The sequence below is a fragment of the Abramis brama genome, assembly GCF_963993115.1.
Source record: "Abramis brama genome assembly, chromosome: 8".
NCBI lineage: Eukaryota > Metazoa > Chordata > Actinopteri > Cypriniformes > Leuciscidae > Abramis > Abramis brama.
In genome coordinates this window covers 19857831-19877817 of record NC_139970.1, presented here as the reverse complement: position 1 = coordinate 19877817, position 19987 = coordinate 19857831, and the positions used below count along the sequence as shown (strand labels likewise).

General features: G+C 38.6%; 2 protein-coding genes across 2 annotated transcripts; both read left to right on the top strand.

The window, feature by feature from the left end:
* The first annotated feature begins 5464 nt into the window (after positions 1-5464).
* On the top strand, positions 5465-14197 carry gpr45 (G protein-coupled receptor 45). Its single transcript, XM_084121605.1, has 3 exons — positions 5465-5819; positions 9514-9643; positions 11532-14197. Exon 3 carries the CDS (start codon positions 11654-11656, stop codon positions 12779-12781), a length of 1128 nt encoding a protein of 375 aa, XP_083977731.1. The 5' UTR covers positions 5465-5819; positions 9514-9643; positions 11532-11653; the 3' UTR covers positions 12782-14197.
* Positions 14198-15186: 989 nt separating this feature from the next.
* On the top strand, positions 15187-18961 carry cUnh2orf49 (chromosome Un C2orf49 homolog). The gene is made up of 4 exons (XM_084123398.1): positions 15187-15377; positions 15600-15736; positions 17686-18040; positions 18168-18961. The coding sequence occupies exons 1-4, from the start codon at positions 15252-15254 to the stop codon at positions 18222-18224; spliced, it is 675 nt and encodes a 224-aa protein (XP_083979524.1). The 5' UTR covers positions 15187-15251; the 3' UTR covers positions 18225-18961.
* Positions 18962-19987: the final 1026 nt, after the last annotated feature.

Sequence of the window (19987 nt, the reverse complement as noted above, 5' to 3'; positions counted from 1 at the left end):
ATATTCGAAAGAAGGGTAATTCCCAAATGATATTTGCTTACATTGATAGACATCTTTAAAAAGAGCAGCTAGACCCCCACCTCTCTTAACAGCTCTGCAGACACTCATAAAAGTAAAGTTAGGGGGGGCTGCTTCATTGAGGATTGTTGCACTGCAGCTGTCTTCTAGCCAGGTTTCATTTAGAAGCATAAAATCCAGGTTGTTTGTGGTTATTAAGTCGTTGACTAGAAGTGATTTATTTTTAAGTGAGCGAATGTTTAAAAGTGCTAACTTAACAGTCTTACTTTTTGTCCCCACAGCAATCTTAGTTTGATGTGTAATAGGCACCAGATTAGTTGGGTTTGCTGAACGGCTATTGAAGGCCTTAGACTTTCTATCTTGTAATAGAACAGCAATAGAGAAAGATACAGGCACACTGGGTTCCCGCTTGTTCTGTAAACATTTGAGAAAGTTACTGTTATCATAACGGGGACCCAACACACATCACTGAGAGCTGGTATCAGTTGTTTTCGGTTAACCTCGAGCAGATGGAGGAGGGTGTGGGCCCTGGCATTGTGGCAGAGGCCGAAGAGCTCTCACAGGAGGGGGAGGGCGAGCTGGGCCCGCAGGCTTTGGTGCGGGTGGTTGTGGTGCCTGTCGTTTTTTGGTTGGTATCTGGGGGCTTGCAGCAAAAGAGTGGGATAGTTTGGTTCCAGCATACACCAGTTCTTCCATTTTCTGTGAGAAGCACTGAAGTGGCGATGCTGGAGAGAGGGAAAAAGTGTCTGGTGAAAGGAGCTGTTGCTCTGGTGTTATCGGAGGCTGTGATATGCTGTCCTGGCTTCCCTGGCTGTTTTCCAGGAAGTCGTCCTTGGGTGCTGAATCTTCGAGCAGTTCTAATATGTCTGTCTGTGGTGAGCGTGAGCTCTGTGGGCAGGGTTCAGCAGAGATTGAGTCCGTGAGCAGAGGTTGTTGTGGCGGAGTGGTGTTATCATTGTCCTTGTGTGATATGTCAACCGCATGTCCATTTTGCTGCTGAAGTGAAGTCCCGTGGTCATTCATACTGTGTCCAGGTGTGTGTGTACCGTTCAGATTGAGTGGATTGGCACACACTGCAGAAGGATGATTGAGGAAGAAGTAGATATTGTCCTTTAACACTCTTGAACCAAGTTTGTTTGGGTGACGGCCATTCCGATGAAAAAGTTGTCTCTGACTCCAGAAAAGATTGAAATTGTCAATGAAGTTCACTCCTTTTATATTGCAGGTTTTTTGCAGCCATGTATTAAGCCCAAGCAACCGTGAAAACCTGTTTGTTCCTCTTGCTGGGAGTGGTCCACTGATGAATGTTTGAACTTTCAGTCTTTTAAGTGTTTCAAAAAGTTCATTGAAATCCTTCTTAAGGAGTTCTGACTGCTCTTTATGAATGTCATTCTTCCCCACATGAATGATGAGTCGATTTGCAGTCTTATGTTTCATCAGAATGTTCTGAAGTTCCTTGTTTACATCAGAAGTTGTTGCTTGTGGAAGGCAGCACGTAGTTGTATCCCTGCTGGTAATGTTTCTGATTATGGAGTCCCCCACTATCAGAGTGCGCTCTGAGCTGAGTGCCGCTGTCTGCTCGACCTTGAGCGCCAGTTAGCATCAGTGTTAGCTACTGGCCCATTCAGTCTGTGTTCTATCACATTCATCACATTTGGGGATTCCTCATTTACATTCATTAGCACTTCAAATCTGTTCTCAAGATGTATAGGCGGTGGTAGGAGACCAGTGTTTGCAATCCTTGTCAGAGCTGTATCTGGGGTAGAGGATGCTACTGTGGCAATATGTGATGCTCGTGACAATCTGATGTCTCGAGTGCCTTTGGGTCTCGCTCCCTGTTTGTGCCATCGATTTGTAAGTCGATCGGCTTGTTTCTCTACCTGTCGAGGAGCACTAGTTTCATGGGACTCACCGGTATGCTGAGGGTGTCCATGACGAAGCTCTGTTGTGTGCTCCGTCTGGTTTGGTGGTCCCGTAAGTAACTTTGTTTCAAGAACTGCAATCCTTTGTAAAAGTCTGTGGCAGTTAGTGCAGCAAGAAGATTCTTGAACCAGAAGAGGCATTTTCTCTTATCCTTGTAGGCAGTTGTGTTTTCCTTTCCCGGAATGTAAGCTGGTCGGGTAAAAGAATTCTGCGTTTTTGTAGTAATCCAAACTTTGTCGTATGAGCACTGTGCTGATTTGCTGAAGTTACAATTAGGTGATAAAAGGAAATAAAATATAAAAATATAGGAGATAAAATGTAAAAGCGATAGAGCAAAGCGCGGAGCAGTAAGCAAGGGCGTCCGAACAGTAGCTGAGCAGGAAGCAAAAGTGGTGGTCTTCTGCTCCTCCGTGGGGATCTTCAGTCCCAACCGCTTCACTGTGGTGGTCTTCTGCTCCTCTGTGGGGATCTTCAGTCTTATCTGCTTCGCTGTGGTGGTCTTCTGCTCCTCCATGGGGATCTTCAGTCCCAACCGCTTCACTGTGGTGGTCTTCTGCTCCTCCGTGGGGATCTTCAGTCTTATCTGCTTTGCTGTGGTGGTCTTCTGCTCCTCCGTGGGGATCTTCAGTCTTATCTGCTTTGCTGTGGTGGTCTTCTGCTCCTCCGTGGGGATCTTCAGTCTTATCTGCTTTGCTGTGGTGGTCTTCTGCTCCTCCGTGGGGATCTTCAGCCCTGTCTGCTCCACTGTGGTGGTCTTCTGCTCCTCCGTGGGGATCTTCAGTCTTATCCGCTTCGCTGTGGTGGTCTTCTGCTCCTCCGTGGGGATCTTCAGTCTTATCCGCTTCGCTGTGGTGGTCTTCTGCTCCTCTGTGAGGATCTTCAGTCTTATCCGCTTCGCTGTGGTGGTTTTCTGCTCCTCCGTGGGGATCTTCAGCCCTGTCTGCTCCACTGTGGTGGTCTTCTGCTCCTCCGTGGGGATCTTCAGTCTTATCCGCTTCGCTGTGGTGGTTTTCTGCTCCTCCGTGGGGATCTTCAGCCCTGTCTGCTCCACTGTGGTGGTCTTCTGCTCCTCCGTGGGGATCTTCAGTCTTATCCGCTTCGCTGTGGTGGTCTTCTGCTCCTCCGTGGGGACCTTCAGTCCCGTCCGCTTCGCTGTGGTGGTCTTCTGCTCCTCCGTGGGGATCTTCAGTCCCCTCCGCTTCACTGTGGTGGTCTTCTGCTCCTCCCTGGGGATCTTCAGTCTTATCCGCTCCGCTGTGGTGGTCTTCTGCTCCTCTGTGGGGATCTTCAGTCCCCTCTGCTTCGCTGTGGTGGTCTTCTGCTCCTCCGTGGGGATCTTCAGTCCCCTCCGCTTCGCTGTGGTGGTCTTCTGCTCCTCCGTGGGGATCTTCAGTCTTATCCGCTCCGCTGTGGTGGTCTTCTGCTCCTCCGTGGGGATCTTCAGTCCCCTCCGCTTTGTTGTGGTGGTCTTCTGCTCCTCCGTGGGGATCTTCAGTCTTATCCGCTCCGCTGTGGTGGTCTTCTGCTCCTCCGTGGGGATCTTCAGTCCCCTCCGCTTCGCTGTGGTGGTCTTCTGCTCCTCCGTGGGGATCTTCAGTCTTATCCGCTCCGCTGCGGTGGTCTTCTGCTCCTCTGTGGGGATCTTCAGTCCCATCTGCTCTGGTGGTGTCTGTCATGATCACCATGTTCACTTCCTGTATTCAGTTCCGGTTTCCTTTGTTTTGCCTGCCTTGTTTGTTACCATAACCACCATCGTTAATTTCCATGACAACTGATCACCTGCACCTGTCCCTATTCAGCCCCCTTGTTATCTTTTGCATAAATACCCTTTTTTTTTTTTTTTTTTTTAATCTTGTTGATTATTAATATTAAACCAAACTGTACGTGGATCCTCTTCTTTGCCTGTCTCAACTGTCACATAGTGAATGACGTCCCGGGTCACTAAAGACCTGAGGTATGCGTTTAAGGGTTAATGTAATTTTAATTGATTTGATTTGTGATGGCAAAGCTGAATTTTCAGCATCATTACTCCAATTTTTAGTGTTACATAGGGGTGTAACAACGTGTCACAATTTCGCAATACAAAAAATGCAACATTATGTATCGTGGATAGTGACAATACATATCGTGGATAGTGACAATATGTATTGTGTATAGTTTATAGTAAAATTACTGTGTGAGAAAAAAATTCAAGTTTTCGTGTCAGTACTACATTAAACTACTATATATATAACGTATAATAATGCAATGGGGGGATATTTGTGTAAAAAGTGGCCTACATTATTTTAAATATATCTAAATATCTATTTTAAATGTCAGTGACAGAGTGCAAGCATATTCGTCTAAAATTATTCTGTATTTTCAGCTTCAGAATCATGAATATTTTTATGGTGTCACTATTGTCCTGTGCATTGGTTTACCAGCACCAAGTCCAAGTCTATTCATTTACACCCACAATGTAATATCAAATTTAGCATTTTAATTAACAGAACTTTTTTTTAAACCTTTTATTATATGTCTTGGAGTATCGCAATAATATATTGTGAGTTCAGTATCGTGATTTGTATCGAATCGTGACATGAGGGTATTGTTACACACCTAGTGTTACATGATCCTTCAGAAATCATTCTAATAGGCTGATTTGCGACATTTCTGATTATTAGCAATTTGTAAAACAGTTGTGCTGCTTAATGTTTTTGGGGAAAACATGATAGGCTACATCAGGATTCTTTGATGAATACAAAGTTCAAAAGTTTAAAAGAACAGCATTTATTTGAATTAGAAATCTTCTGTAACATTATAAATGCCTTTAATGTCTCTTTTTGGCAATTTAATGTTTCCTTGCCGAATAAAAGTATTAATTTCTTTAAAAAAACATCTTACTGACTTGTGAATGTGTGAACTGAAGTGTGTATGTGTTATTTACTATTTATTTGATATAACTATAAGCTACTTATTTATTAAGTAGGCTAGCTAAATATGAAAGCAATAGAAGTCTAGGCATCATGTCCCCATTTAGCCTTACAAGTGTGGGTGTGAAAGGAAAATAGAGCTGAAAAAAAAAGAAGCATGATGAATGATCAGATTTCAAGGACATGTTGCCTTCTGTCTACAACAAAAGCTTTCAGTCCAGTTTACGCTAAAAAAAAAAACACTGGGTTAAAAACAACCCAATGATGAAGTTGCAGCTTGTGTTGGCTGTATATCACTGAACCGTTAAAATTTGAACCGTCGCTGCAGAGACCAGGCTATTTAACCCAACAGTCGGGTTATTACTAAAAATTACCCAACGATTTTAAAAATTACCCAATATTTTTATTTTTATTTTTTTGGAAAATAACCCAACATATTGACCCAATATGTGTAAACTAAAGGTCGGGTTAAACAAATAACCCATCGTTTTTTTACTGTGACTTTTCTATAGACAGACTCAAAAGTAGAGAAGATTGTGTGCAAATTCAAATTGTGCTCTCGCGAGAACTCTGGATTTCCAGGGTAACTCAAAAACCCAACGCAGCCAAAATATTGATAACTAGCTAGAGGCTGGGTCCTTGGTTGAACCATTGAGCTTTTATTCTTCTGAGAACGTCAAAGACCTCCTGATGCAGTTTGTCAATTGTATAGGCTACCTCTGAAATCCTCAAGGATGAAGCTCATACTAGCCGCCTGTGATTGATTGCCGTTGTCACACCTCCAGAGCTCCACGCCCCGACGGATGTGTTGCATGCAGCAAGAAATCGCATCAGTGGAAACAATGGCAGTCCTCTGACTGAAATCAAAACTACAACGGGCAGCCACTACAACATCTTGTCCTTCATCTATTTTGGATTGTCACGGCTCACCGCCCAACAGATACACGGACTTCAGTAGATAAAGAGGTACAATCACACAATCTGGCTGTGCAAATTACATCACATCTGCTTAGCGCGCCAGTGCACGTGAACTGTAATGTTTCATCAGTGACATGTATCGTGTGATCAATGCATAATTCACAAGGGTGCGATAGTGATACCAATTGTCATGCATATCACGCTTAGACATTTTCGAAATAATTAAATTCTAATATAGCCTATTTGTTTCCTATCGTGTGATGCATAACTGCAATTGGAAAACATTCAGTTCTGAATGTTTTGTGCATTTGTAAACAATTATTCTAGCAGTTCTGCCTCAATCTGCCACATGTCCGCTGCTTTATATAAGACTTTTGTTATGAATAACCCATGAATATCTTTCTGAATACATTTGTTTGCTTGCTTTTTATGTGAATTTATGTGAGTTTTTAGTCTTTCTATTTGAGATTGCCTGGTTTTAGTTAGATTATTTTTCTTCACTGATATTTACACTAATTTGGTTCTGTAGAATTAGCTGCACTGATCAATTCCATCTGGTGGGAATTTTTACTCAATATCACCATTAACGCTACAGTTTGTTGAATAGGAAACAGCTTGGATAATGTTTATGCATAAGCATTCGTGCTTAAATGATATGTGTTATAGAAATGCTGTAGCCTACATATCCTACTTTAAAGCATGTACAATATATATTGTGCCATGATCGAATAGGAAAAGTAATGTAATAGTGTGCAATGAAAATAAACAACAATTTCAGGGTCATCAACCATCTTTGCAAATAAACAGGTTAGACAAATTAATGCATATTATTTTATTGTTAATATGATTATTATTATATTATTTATCATTGTGTAAAGTCAAGTCACCTTTATTTATATAGTGCTTTATACAGTACAGATTGTTTCAAAAGCAGTTTTACAGTGATAACAGGAAAATGATGCATTTCAACATCAATTATTAAATTAGTTTATTTCATCTATAAAGCAGTTCTGCAAAAAATGATCTCATTGTCCAGCTCAGTTCAGTTCTCATACAACAGCGTCAGTACAGTCAGATCAATAATATTGTTGCATATTAAGTGTCCCCAATTAAGCAAGCCAGAGGCAACAGTGGCAAGGAAACCGAACTCCATCAGGCGGCAGAATGGAAAAAAAAAAAAATCTTGGGAGAAACCAGGCTCAGTCGGGGGACCAGTTCTCCTCTGGCCAACAAACAACACGGTGTGATTAGGATTCTGTCCAAAGAAAAACAGAAATAACACAATAAAAATATCAGTTCTCTATATCGGCACTTGGACATTTCAACATACAATTATTCATTATCGGCATTGGTCAGAAAAGCAATATTGGTAAATCTCTAGTTTCTAACACTTAAGTTGATGGCTAGTCTATGGGTGACAACATGGACACCAGGGTTGAGGTCTGAAAAACAGCATGACCAAGACTTACGTGTGAGACTGATGGATCCAGATCAGTTTCCTCTTTGTGCACAAGTTGCTGCTAAACATTTTACTATTTACCAGGTTTAAAAGACAGGTATTGTAATTGTCATCTCATAGTACAGAGCTTGCATTAAGTATACCAAAACATGGTTTATTTGTACACATACTGTATATATACATAGTACATACATAGTACATACATAGTATATTTACTCTGGTTCCATTTTTTTCCACTGGTCCATTATTATGTATTTATATTTTTACATATGGTATATCTCTTTCTACATAACAACATCCTGCATATTTCTATTACTTAATTCATATGCTTCTGTCCACCATGTCTCACCTGTACCCATTATTTGTTTGTCTCATCCACACTGTATACCCAAAAATCTTTCCCCAAGTATTGTATTGTCAGGGTTCGTACGGGTGCTTGAAATCCTTGAAAGTGCTTGAATTTTGATGTTGTGTTTTCAAGGTTTGAAAAGTGCTTGAATTTTGGATAAAATGCTTGAATTTGTAACTGTATTTCTTTCATAAGAAATATCTTTCTGACGAAATAGTTCATTATTAAATGGAGAAAAAATGTAGCCCTTCAGAATCAGATACAGATTGATTTGCGTTACGCTGGCCAGAGCAAAAGTAGGCGGAGTTTTCATTTTGATTTCCGCGGTTGTTTGGATGCACCGTTTTTATTGGCCACGCAGCGGCAACAGTTGAACTATTTTAAACTTTGACCGCGGCGTGCGCGCGAGCTCGCTGAGCTCCGCTTTGGTCCGAGTCGCGCGGCGCAAGCCATTGAAATATATCGGTTTCATTTCATAGCGCAGCGCGGTCCGCGTCCTATCTGAAAGGGCCATTAGTGACTGAGAGTACTTGGTGTGATAATGTAATGTAAGTATTGCATGTCCGTTATGTTCATTTGTGGAATATGCAGTGAACATTGCCAAAATTACAGAACTGTAACGTGCAAATTAACCTGCAAACGTTAGCCCAGTGCATAACAACAGTCGTTGATTGCTGAACTGAAATCAGTCAGTGTCATAAGTAGTATACTGTTACTGTAAGGTTTAGGATGGCCCTATGCAATATTTACACTGCTCTATTACAGTAAATGTATTAGCTAACGTTATGTCTTGGCCCAAGACATCTTGGCAATGAAATACATTTAGGTGCCTGTGCACTCAGATATTGTTCAAACCTCGTCTATATCAAGAATGTGTCCCAAAACGGGAAGGCCTGTCAAATATTTCTAAGTCTTCATATTTGAAATTAATTCAGTTTTACAGCCTATAAATCACATTATCTGGTAAGCAATATTTGGACATTAATATAATGAAAAGTATATTATTCATATACTTAGTGATACATTTTGAAGAATAAAACTTGTGATTGGCTTAAATATTAGGGCTGCACAATACATCGAAATATTGCAAATGTATATATTACAATATGCATAATTGCATATCGTAATGGCTTGCAATAACGGGTCATGAACAAAAGACAAAGAAAATCACTCACTGCTTTTGGCTGAATAGGCTAACTTTTGTAGCTTTAATAAGAATCAGTATATTTAATTCATGCAGTGAAAACTAAGCAGTGTTTATTTTTACATTTGATTAATCAGTTTCTGTTGTTAAATAAACCTAATGTAAACTTCTAAAATAACACTTCTTATGCTACAGTAAAACACTGATGTTCACTGTCTTGAAGTTGTAGGGATATTTTCTTATCACAAAAAGAATGTGAAACACGTATGTGTAGGTTATATCATTTTAAAGATATTTTAAAGATAATTTAAGTTAATTTGACACACTTTAAGCATTATCGTATCGCATATTGAATATCGCATTATTTAATGAGTTATCGCATATCTAATTTTTCTTCTATATTGTGCAGCCCTCTGCTATTATGAAACATTTGGCTGTTTATCTCTTTTGATGTGATAAAAACACTAAATAAGAATTTTAAGTATGTATTGGTATGTAATTTACGGTAGTGTAAGGTGCTGGAAAAAGCTTTCAAATGGACCTGGAAAGTGCTTGAAAAGTGCTTGAATTTGACCTTGGAAAAAGTGTACGAACCCTGTATTGTGTAATGGGAATTACATGGGAGTTTTTAAATAGATTGTCACCAGCATTTATAGACCTGAATGAGAAAAATCCCAATATATGCCACCCTTATGTCAACTGTCCCTCTCAATTTGATAATTGGAACACTGAGTAGAAAATATATTTCATTAACCATGTGTAACTGTGTCCTGCTATGTGTCTTTTCTAGGGCAATGGAGGTGTCAGATGATGACATGAAACATATGATGCATTTTTGGAATTTACATCCCCCTTTATATCTGCACTATCCTTAGCAAAGAACAACCCAGAGTAACCATGGCAACAGCAGCATCCTCTGAGTGAGCATCATTCCCTCTTTCATCTGTAAACACGATGATTGTGGTTTGTAGATGCTCACCATATTGCTCATCAGTACTGCACTGCGTTCTCATTTGTGTCTTATCGCGCTTGAATGGTTTAAAAGCAGTTGCATGAATAAGAGCATGATCATATAATGTAACGCTAGCCAAAGGACTGATAGCCCTAATTATATAATATATATATACAGTACAGGTTTGGAAACATTACGTTTTTTTTATATTTTTGAAAGTCCCTAATGCTTATCAAGGCTGCGTTTATTTGATCAAAAATACTAAATATTGTGAAATATTATTACAACATAAAATAATAGTTTTCTATTTGAATAAACTTTAAAAAATAATTTATTCCTATGATGCAAAGCTGAATTTTCAGCATCGTTACTTCCAGTCTATCACATGATCCTTTAGAAATCATTCTAATATTCTGATTTATTATGAGTGTTGGAAACAGTTCTGCTGCCTAATATATTTGATGAATAAAATGTTAAAAAGAACTGCATTTATTCAAAATAAAAAAATATTTTCTAATAATATAAATCTTCTTTACTATCACTTTTTATCCTTGCTGAATAAAAGTATTGATTTATTTCAAAAAAGAAAGAAAAAAAATGACTGACCCCAAATTACTGACCAGTAGTGTATATTGTTGTTACAAATGATTTCTATTTTTAAAATATTTGCTTCTTTTTATTTTATTTTATTTTTTTAACTTTTTATTCATCAAAGTATCCTAAAAAAGTATCACAGGTTATGAAAAAATATTAAGCAGCAGAACTGTTTCCAACTTTGATAATGAATCATCATATTAGAATGATTTCTAAAGGATCATGTGATAGACTGGAGTAATGATCCTGAAAATTCAGCTTTGCATCACAGAAATAAATGATAATTTAAAGTATAATAAATTGATTTTCAGTATTTTTGATCAAATAAATGCAGGCTTGATGAGCAGAAGAAACTTCTTTCAAAAACATTAAAAATAGTAATGTTTCCAAACTTTTGACCTGTACTATATATATATATATATATATATATATATATATATATATATTAGGGCTGTGAAACGATTAATCGCGATTAATCGCATCCAAAATAAAAGTTTGTGTTCACATAATATATGTGTGTGTACTGTGCATAATTATTTTGTATATATAAATACACACACATGCATGTATATATTTAAGATTTTTTATTTAGTTATACATAAAATATTTATATATAATACAAATTATATATACAGTATATTTAAGCAAATATTTCTTAAATATATACATGCATGTGTGTGTATTTATATATAAAAAATAATTATGCACAGTACACACACATATATTATGTGAACACAAACTTTTATTGTGGATGCAATTAATCACGATTAATCATTTCACAGCCCTAATATATATATATATATATATATATATATATATATATATATATTAGTGCTGCACAACGATTAATCGCATCCAAAATACAAGTTTGTGTTTACATAATATATGTGTGTGTACTGTGTATAATTATTTTGTATATATAAAAACACACATATACATGTATATATTTAAGAAATATTTGCATGTATATACTGTATATTTATACATAATTTATATTATATATAAATAACATTTTTTTCTTAAACATACATATGTATGTGTGTGTATTTATATATACAAAATAATTATACACAGTACACGCATATATTATGTAAACACAAACTTTTATTTTGGATGCGATTAATCGTTGCCCAGCACTATGAGTATACAAGTAAAAGTATACAAACTTTGTTAGATTTGATTATTAAATTTTTTTTAATCATATGCTAGTGTAAGTTTGTATTGTTATTAATATAACTCACACTTTTGGTATTCTGTTGCAGGTAATGTTTTACAACGTCTTCAGTGTGGAGAGTAATTCTCTTAACGGGAGCTCACATAGCCATGGCAGTGGTTTAGCTATGACTTTCCAGGCTTGAATGGATGATACCTGCTAACAGCTGCCATGTTCGCCTGTAATGGCAGCTCACTGGAGGGGTGTGGCCTTCTTGAACCAATAGAAACTGAGACGCAAGAGGCTGATACTGCCCTCATGCCCACCACTCTCAGGGTGGCACTGGCTGCCATCATGATCTTCATGATCACCATCGGTTTCCTCGGCAATGCCATTGTGTGTCTGATAGTGTATCAGAAACCGGCCATGCGTTCAGCGATTAATCTGCTCCTGGCCACGCTGGCCTTCTCCGACATCATGCTGTCGTTGCTATGCATGCCGTTCACCGCCGTCACTCTCGCGACTACGGACTGGAGCTTCGGAGTGGGATTCTGCCGCGTGTCCGTCATGTTGTACTGGTTATTTGTTCTGGAAGGTGTGTCCATCCTTCTGATCATCAGCGTCGATCGCTTCCTCATTATAGTCCAGCGGCAGGACAAGCTAACGCCACATCGTGCGAAAATTCTCATTACCGCGTCATGGGCTCTGTCGCTCTGTGTGTCCCTACCGTCCGTGATCGGCTCGAGGACGGCCGGGATCGGCGCACAAGTGCCGCAATGCATTCTGGGTTATAGCGAATCGCTGGCGGACCGGGGTTACACGGTTCTGCTAGCCGTCGCGGTGTTCTTCGTGCCGTTCGGTGTGATGTTGTATTCCTACCTGTGTATTCTCAACACGGTGCGACGCAACGCGCTGCGCATCCACAATCACACCAGCGAAGGCAGTGTCGCCATCAACCCTGTCAGCAAGTTGGGTTTAACCGGTCTTCAGCGACCCCAAGTCAACGTGGACATGAGTTTCAAAACCAGGGCCTTCACCACCATCCTCATCCTTTTCATCGGCTTCTCCGTGTGTTGGTTGCCACATACGGTGGTGAGCCTGCTGGCGGTGTTCAGCAGACGCTTCTATCTCAGCCCGGCGTTTTACCCCGTCAGCATCGGGGCGCTGTGGTTGAGTTACCTAAAAGCGGTTTTCAACCCTGTGATATATTGCTGGAGAATCCGAAAGTTTCGTGAGGCCTGTCTGGAATTTATGCCCAAGACTTGTCACCTCTGTCCCAAGATTCCCGGACGAAGCCGTAGGCGTATAAGACCCAGCAACATCTATGTGTGCAGCAGTGAGACCCAGTCTTCAGTCTAGGATTCGCACCAAAGGATGTTTAAAATTGACAAGCCAAGAATGAAAGATGATGTTTAGATATGACACACTTGGTTTCAAGGGACTGTGTCCTTGAAATCCCGTGGAGATGAGAACGCTTATTAATTGAGTACTTGATAAATACCTCCTCCTATCATTATGAAGGAAAAAGCATTCGCTGTCTGAAATTCATCAAAGCAATAGTCTTTCCTGAATTGGGTCCTGAACTGAATTTCTTTTATTTCAGTTGGAAAAGGTTTTACAGGTTGGCAAATAAAGTATCTAAACTGGTGATTTACTGAACATGTTTGGTAGAATTTATTCATGATTAGGTGAGGGAGTTTTGTTTGTAGTCATTATTTACATTCACATTTTGTAATGCCCAAAGTGAAACTGCATCCATGCTGAAAAAAACAACAAAAAAACCCCACTAAAACCAGACTAAGCTGATTGGCTGGTCTTCCAGCCTGGTCATAGCTTTAGAAGGCTTGGTTTAGGGGTTTTGGCCAATTCTCTAGATGGCCAGGCTGGAAGACCAGCTTAAACCAGCTACATCTAGCTTAAAACTACCTTAAACCAAGACCATTTTCACTTCTATCATGTTCTGTCAGTTTGACTGAAGAATTTTGCTTTTGCAGTTTTCATATATCAATAGAGTTGTCAAAAATATTGATATTTTGATACATATTGATGTTGAAATATTAGAAACGGTTCCAGTACTCCCGTCTCCTCTCAATCGCTCCTTTCATTTGCTCCCGTTGAATAGTGTTGATGTTACAGGTACTGAATTTCAGTGCGGGGTTGCAGGTATTTCGCATAATTCTACTCATTGAAGTGGCTTATATGGGATATAAGCTCTATTTTGTGGCTTATTGCGCTTAAATGGTCAAACACACAAAATGATGTCAGAATGCCTGTCTTGGTGAGTATTCAGGTGAACACAGTCAGTTTTTAAACGTAAATGAATGAAACAGTATATAGGATCTGTGCATAAGCTCTTAAAGTGACAGCAGCCTAATACACTTCGACTCCTGTTAATCAAAGAACAAAAGACAAAGATAAAATCACTCGCTGCTCTTTGTGACTTTAATTGTAAGCATTATTCTATTTTTACAGTGAAGACTGTACCGTGTTATTTTATATTTGATTATTTTTTAGTATTTCTTACCTGAATACTACTGTTAGACCCACCTTAAAAACTTAAAGCCATGTTTATTTCATTTGTTAGTTTATTTCATCTATTTATTCAATTGCTTTTATTTGTGCTGTCCTTTGCAATTTGTTCATTTGTTTTTATTTTATTGCTGATGGTTTACTTTAGTTCAAAGTTTCAAATAAAGCCTCCCTGTTCTGTGTGTAAGCTATTTCAACAAAATGACCCAAATTATCAAAGAATTATGAGATAATAATAAAAAATATCTTTATGGCAGTTTTCCCTGTGGTATCGAAAATGAAGTTGAATATCAATATTTTTCAATGTATTGTATCAAAGTTGTATCAGAGTTCAACTGAAGAATTTTGCTTATGAAAATTGCATAAAACTACCATTATAGATACTCTCATTTAGTATTTTCACCATTCCTGAAATTGCCATTTGGGAGTGCATTCTTTTTTTATAAATATTAGTTAAGCGAGAAATGCAGATTGGGGACAGGGACAGAGAAATTTTAATCGGGCTTCTTTCAGTAGCTAATTTGGGAACTATGCCTATATAAAAAGCCAATACTAGCCTACTCATATCTGTTAGTACTGAAAATAAAAAAGTGGTTGACCGGCATCTTCTGGTTGCTATGGAAGCTTGTTTCCGCCACAGAATAAAACATTTTAAAAGATAATTGCGACTTTTTATCTCACAATTGCGAGTTTACATCTCGCAATTCTGACTTTATTTCTCAGAATTGTGAGATATAAAGTCAGAATTTCGTTAAATAAATTCGAAATTGCGTGTTATAAAGTCAGAATTGCGTGAAATAAAGTCGCAATTGCGTGAAATAAAGTCAGAATTGCGTCGATTATTTACATTATTTCAGCCATCTACAACTTGTAGATGGCTGAAATAATGTAAATAATCGTAAATAATAATTGAGTGAAACAAACTCTTATTTTATACAATAAATAAACAAAATGTTTATTCAAATAAGTGGACATACCAGGCAGCCAGTGCTAATAATTTGTAAATGGCCAAATATTGGCGTGTTAATTGTCTGGCCAGACATTGATTTAATTTCTTTCTGAGCTGTAAATCTATGTGCAGATGCATGTGTAAATATGATATAACTTCGTCAGGTTTGAGTCATGACAATTGAGTCATACATTGTCATCGACTCATTCTTTATTTAGCTGAGGTTTCTTTCTGCCCTAGCACACATTGTACTGTAGGTGGCAGTAATGGTCATGTCATGTGAAACGTCTCTCACATAAGCGCAGAACAAGAGAACTTTTTCCTGCGCTTTCCGGAAATGGACTGAGAAATATGGCGTCGCACAGGGGTGACAGAACGAGAAACCCCACATCAAATGCTGGAGATGTTTCCAAAATCGACCTTCTGCTTCACCCAGAGCTCCTTTCTCAAGAGTTCATTCAGCTCATGTTACATGAGGTGAGACTCGGACCCACATGAAACCAGTCGGGTTACTGTAGGCCACATCGCATAACCTTCTTGTTCCTATGATAATAATAATTAGGTTATTTTTGTTCCGTGCGTCTTTTCTGTATAGTATACATTTATCAGACAGTAAATATACCTGAAATCTGAAGAATGAATACATCAACAACAGTCATTGAACAGCAGCTAACGAGTCATGCCTGCGTTGTGTTTTAGAGGAAGATAGCAGTGGGTGATCATGAGGACCGCGACCGGCTGACAGGTCTGTACCTGCGACATGTGCTTCCTCTCCCGCAGAGAGATCTGCCCAGCAGCCGCTGGGGGAGGAGGATGGAGAGGAGCAGAGCGCACAGGTACTGTACTCTCTCTCACACACTCACGCAGGTCATGATGCTGCTGTCCCGCCTCTCCCGCTATTAATGCACTTGCATGACAAGAATGATTTTAAATGATGTGTGCGCGTTCACTTTGAGAGCGCCGCTCCAGGGTGTGCGCGCTTCAATACAGCAATCACAGTTCTAATCGCAAAATGTGTCAAAATGACGATTCCCAAACTTTACAGGGTTTGTTCATAGAAAAAAAAAAAAAAAAATGTGTCAATTACTCACTCTCATGTTGTTTGCCCGCGTCACGCACTCATTTAAAGTCCGTGTTTATACAGTAGTACTGTAACGTATTTACGTTGTAAATCTGTTCATCATATAAAGCCATCGTGTCTCTTCAGAAGATTTGTATTAGGCTGCTTGATTATGTTTACAATATCTTTGACATTTTTTTTTGTATCTTTTAAGTTTTATAGGATTTGACTTTAAATGGAGCGACAGAAATTTTCCAAGTTTCATAAAAAATATCTGAGAGTCAGTATGATGACATAATTTACATTTCTGTGTAAACTGTACCTTATAAATAGTCAACCTGAGCCTTGGACAAAACTAACTCTATATCCTGACTAATATCGTTTACACCACCGATACATATCGCATAACAATTTATTGTTACACCCTTGCTGCTACGGATATACGTTTTTGCAGGATGGGATGTCTGTTATTATAATCTATTGTTGTTATTGTTATCATCATCATCATCATTTATTATCATGCTAGTTGTACAGAATTCCCAGATGAGTGATCAGTGTTGCCCTGTTATTATTCCAAAAATATTTGACTGAAGTTTCACAGAGCGCTTTGTAATAATCACTTATACTCTTCCCCTTTGCTTAAATTCTCCATGAAATCAAAATGGTCAATTCTTTTTTTCTTTTCTTTTTTATGGAATTTTTCAGTAGGTTATTTATTATAAGCGATTTAACCATCCACATCGTTATTTATTTATTTGAATTCTTGTGCCCTTGTAATCTTTAATCAAAGATTTAATCATTCTCTAATGATGTGTACTGCTGTGAGGGCGGGATCAACCTGTCACTCACATGACATCACAGCCACAACCATCCAATCAATTCCCCATGGACAAAATTAAAGTCCCGCCCTACAGTTTTTCTTTTTACAGTCACAATAGGGAAGAAAAGACTATCACAACTTCAGTTTCATGTTGACTTTAAACTCTGAAATCTCATTGTCGTCTGTGTTCAGATTCAAAAGTGCTTCACATCAGGTTTGATGACCTTTGATGACAAAACTCGTTTCATGTATTTTAACTAAACTTAAAGGGTTAGTTCACCCAAAAATGAAAATTCTTGGAGCAGCCAGTAACAAGTAGTAGTAGAAGAAGAACGCCATAATCTCAGTTCTCGCACATGCGTCCTGGCGCTCCCGTGAACTCTCATCAGAGGCCCACATTGAAGAACACTAATAGTTGGATAAAGTCGTTATTTTTGTTGTTTTTCCGCACAAAAAGTATTGTCGTCGCATGATAAACTTAATGTAGAGCCACTGTAGTCACTTGGACTATTTAACAATGTTTTTAATAACTATTCTGGGCCGGCGAGTTTGGGTCCCTCTGAAAGCCTATGGAGGAGTCAGAAAGCTCTCAGATTTCATCAAAAATATCTTAATTTGTGATCCGAAGATGAACGAAAGACTTACATGGTTGGAACAACATGAGGGTGAGTAATTACTGACAGAATTTTCATTTTTGGGTGAACTAACCCTTTAATACAAGCTCTGAAAATGTGGACTAAAAGAAAAAATGATTTGAGAGGGCCAGCAGTGGGGAAGTTTTTTTTTTTTTTTTTTTTGAACACTAAACAACAAATTTTGTTCTGTTCACAGAAAGTTGTGTAACTGCACGAAAATGTCCAACGTGTTTTCTCTTATTGATATAATATAACTCTGTTTTGTTTCAGTTCAAGCGCTGACAGTGGCAGGAAGAGGCCGTTGATTGTGTTTGACGGCAGCTCTACTAACACTGGCGGTGTGAAGCTGAAGAAAGCTGATACTTCAGCAGCACCTGTCACCACAGACCGAATAAAGCCCCCCGTTTCCAGCATCAGTCTCACGAACCCCATACGCAAGCTCACTGGGACCTCTACAAACTGCTCTTCCTCAAATTCCTCCAACAGGACGCCGGTGTCGTCGCCGGGAGCCAGTCCCAAAAGCCCCTGCAACCACTCGAACGCTGCCAACTCCTCGCTACATTCAAACAACACCACGTCTAAACTAAAGCGCTCGTCCCCCAGCGACGGAGAACATGACACTGCTGTGAGTATGACACTAACACCATGGAAATCTGTGATGTAGGTGTAAATCTTTGGTTGTGAATTGTCTTGACAGTAAGTGTGAATTTAAGGTTTCTGATTTAAATGTTATTTGTATTTGTTTGTGGCAGAAGGACATCAAGTCACCTGATTCAAAGAAAAAGATTCAACATATCACATGGCCATAATCTCTGATGTCATCAAGGACGGATGGTTAACGCCACTGACATCGTCTGCTGGGTCTCCGTGTCGGCCGAGAAAGACACTCACGATGGGTCACGTGAATTTGAAAGATGGGTTCTTGTCACACACCTCAAGTTGTCACTCTTTACTTACCAGCCTCAGGAAAAGTGACTTGCGCAAGGTGACCCTCCGGTTCGTTTCACACCAGGAAATGCTTTGGCTTTCGACTTTATGTAGTGGTGAAGGACCTGACACATTCCTAGCAGTTTTATGTTGGACTGCTCAGATTTTCCCTTTATAAATCTTTCTTGCAATTAATAAACTCCATTGATTGCACGTGAATCATGTTGACAAAACAAACCCACCTAGAGGAAATAGATGGACATGCTCTTGGTGTGTTTGAGAGATGTCTGGTGTTTTACTGACATAGGAATATACTGAGTAACTTCTGTGAAAATCACTCTGTGATTTAGATCGGAATAGGCCCATCCAAGTTTGGCCAATATCAAATAAATCCGTTGATAGTTTTGTATGTATAGCCCCCATAGGGTCAAAATGCAGTTGTGATGTGTGTTGCATCATGCATTGATGTATTTAAGTGAGAAAACATAATGAAGGGTGTTTCACATGTCAGTGTTTTAGTGAAGCTTTTTCTAGGCATTATGAATTGAGTTTTTTATTGAACTGCATGGAAAGTTCCTCACTGACAACAAGCCTGATGAAATAAACGGCTGAGAGTGTTCATCATTGTGTTAGTGTGTGTTTTTGTTTTACTAACACTTAAGTCAATCTTAAGTACACTGCCAAAGTCCATAAAATAAAAGTTTATTAAATATTAATGGTGTTTGAATTTCATTCCATTCATAGTTCTGCTTTGTTACAGGTACAGTCCTATTGAAAAGGTGTTTTTTTTTTTAAATCAATTTAGAAAACAGATTATATTTTTGTGGAAACCATGATAAATTTTTTTTTTTTTTTAGGATTTTTTGGATGAATAGAAAGTTTAAAATAACAGCCTTTATTTAAAATGAAATCTTTAGTAATATAAATGTCTTTACTGTCACTTTGATCAATTGCATCCTTGCTAAATAAATGTTTTAATTTCTTTATAATATTACTGAATCCAAACTTTTGAACCATGGTGTAAATTCGAATGACAATTACCCAAAATAATTTTGAATTTTTTTAAATTAAACGGGACCTATTATGCAATATTCACTTTTACATGGTTTTTGAACAAATATGTCAGCAGTGTGTACAAATCCACCCACTCCTTTTTTGAATCCCCATAAATCATTTATTTTTGGCGGAGTGTCCTAGGACCCAGCTGTAAAGGCTCTGCCCTCTTCTGGAAAGCCAGCAGCTCATTTGCATTTAAAGATACATGCACAAAATCAGCACGCTTTTCCTTCCACTCAAAAATTGGCATTTACAACATGGTATATAATACATATTTTGTGGGGTATTTTGAGCTGAAACTTCACAGACACATTCTGGGAATACCTTAGTCTTACATTACATCTTGTAAGTGTAAGTGGCATAATAGGTCCCTTTTAATATAAAAGTGAACAATGATGGAGACAGCAACGGTTATAATGAGGTCCATTGTCTCATTCTTTGTAGTTTATATCCAATTAGAGATCAGAGAACTTCTACTCTGTTCTTTCGCTCTTGTCAGCTCACACTCTCTCGCTCATTCTCTCACTCTTACCTCTCTCTATTAAACTTTCAAACACCCCACTGCCTCTTATTGGAGATGTTTATTTTC

Coding starts and splice junctions, on each gene's coding strand:
- gpr45 (XM_084121605.1), top strand. CDS start 11,654: ATGTTCGCCTGTAATGGCAGCTCACTGGAGGGGTGTGGCCTTCTTGAA.
- cUnh2orf49 (XM_084123398.1), top strand. CDS start 15,252: ATGGCGTCGCACAGGGGTGACAGAACGAGAAACCCCACATCAAATGCT. Junction 15,737..17,685: donor GAGAGGAGCAGAGCGCACAG/GTACTGTACTCT, acceptor GTTTTGTTTCAG/TTCAAGCGCTGACAGTGGCA. Junction 18,041..18,167: donor ACGGAGAACATGACACTGCT/GTGAGTATGACA, acceptor TGTTTGTGGCAG/AAGGACATCAAGTCACCTGA.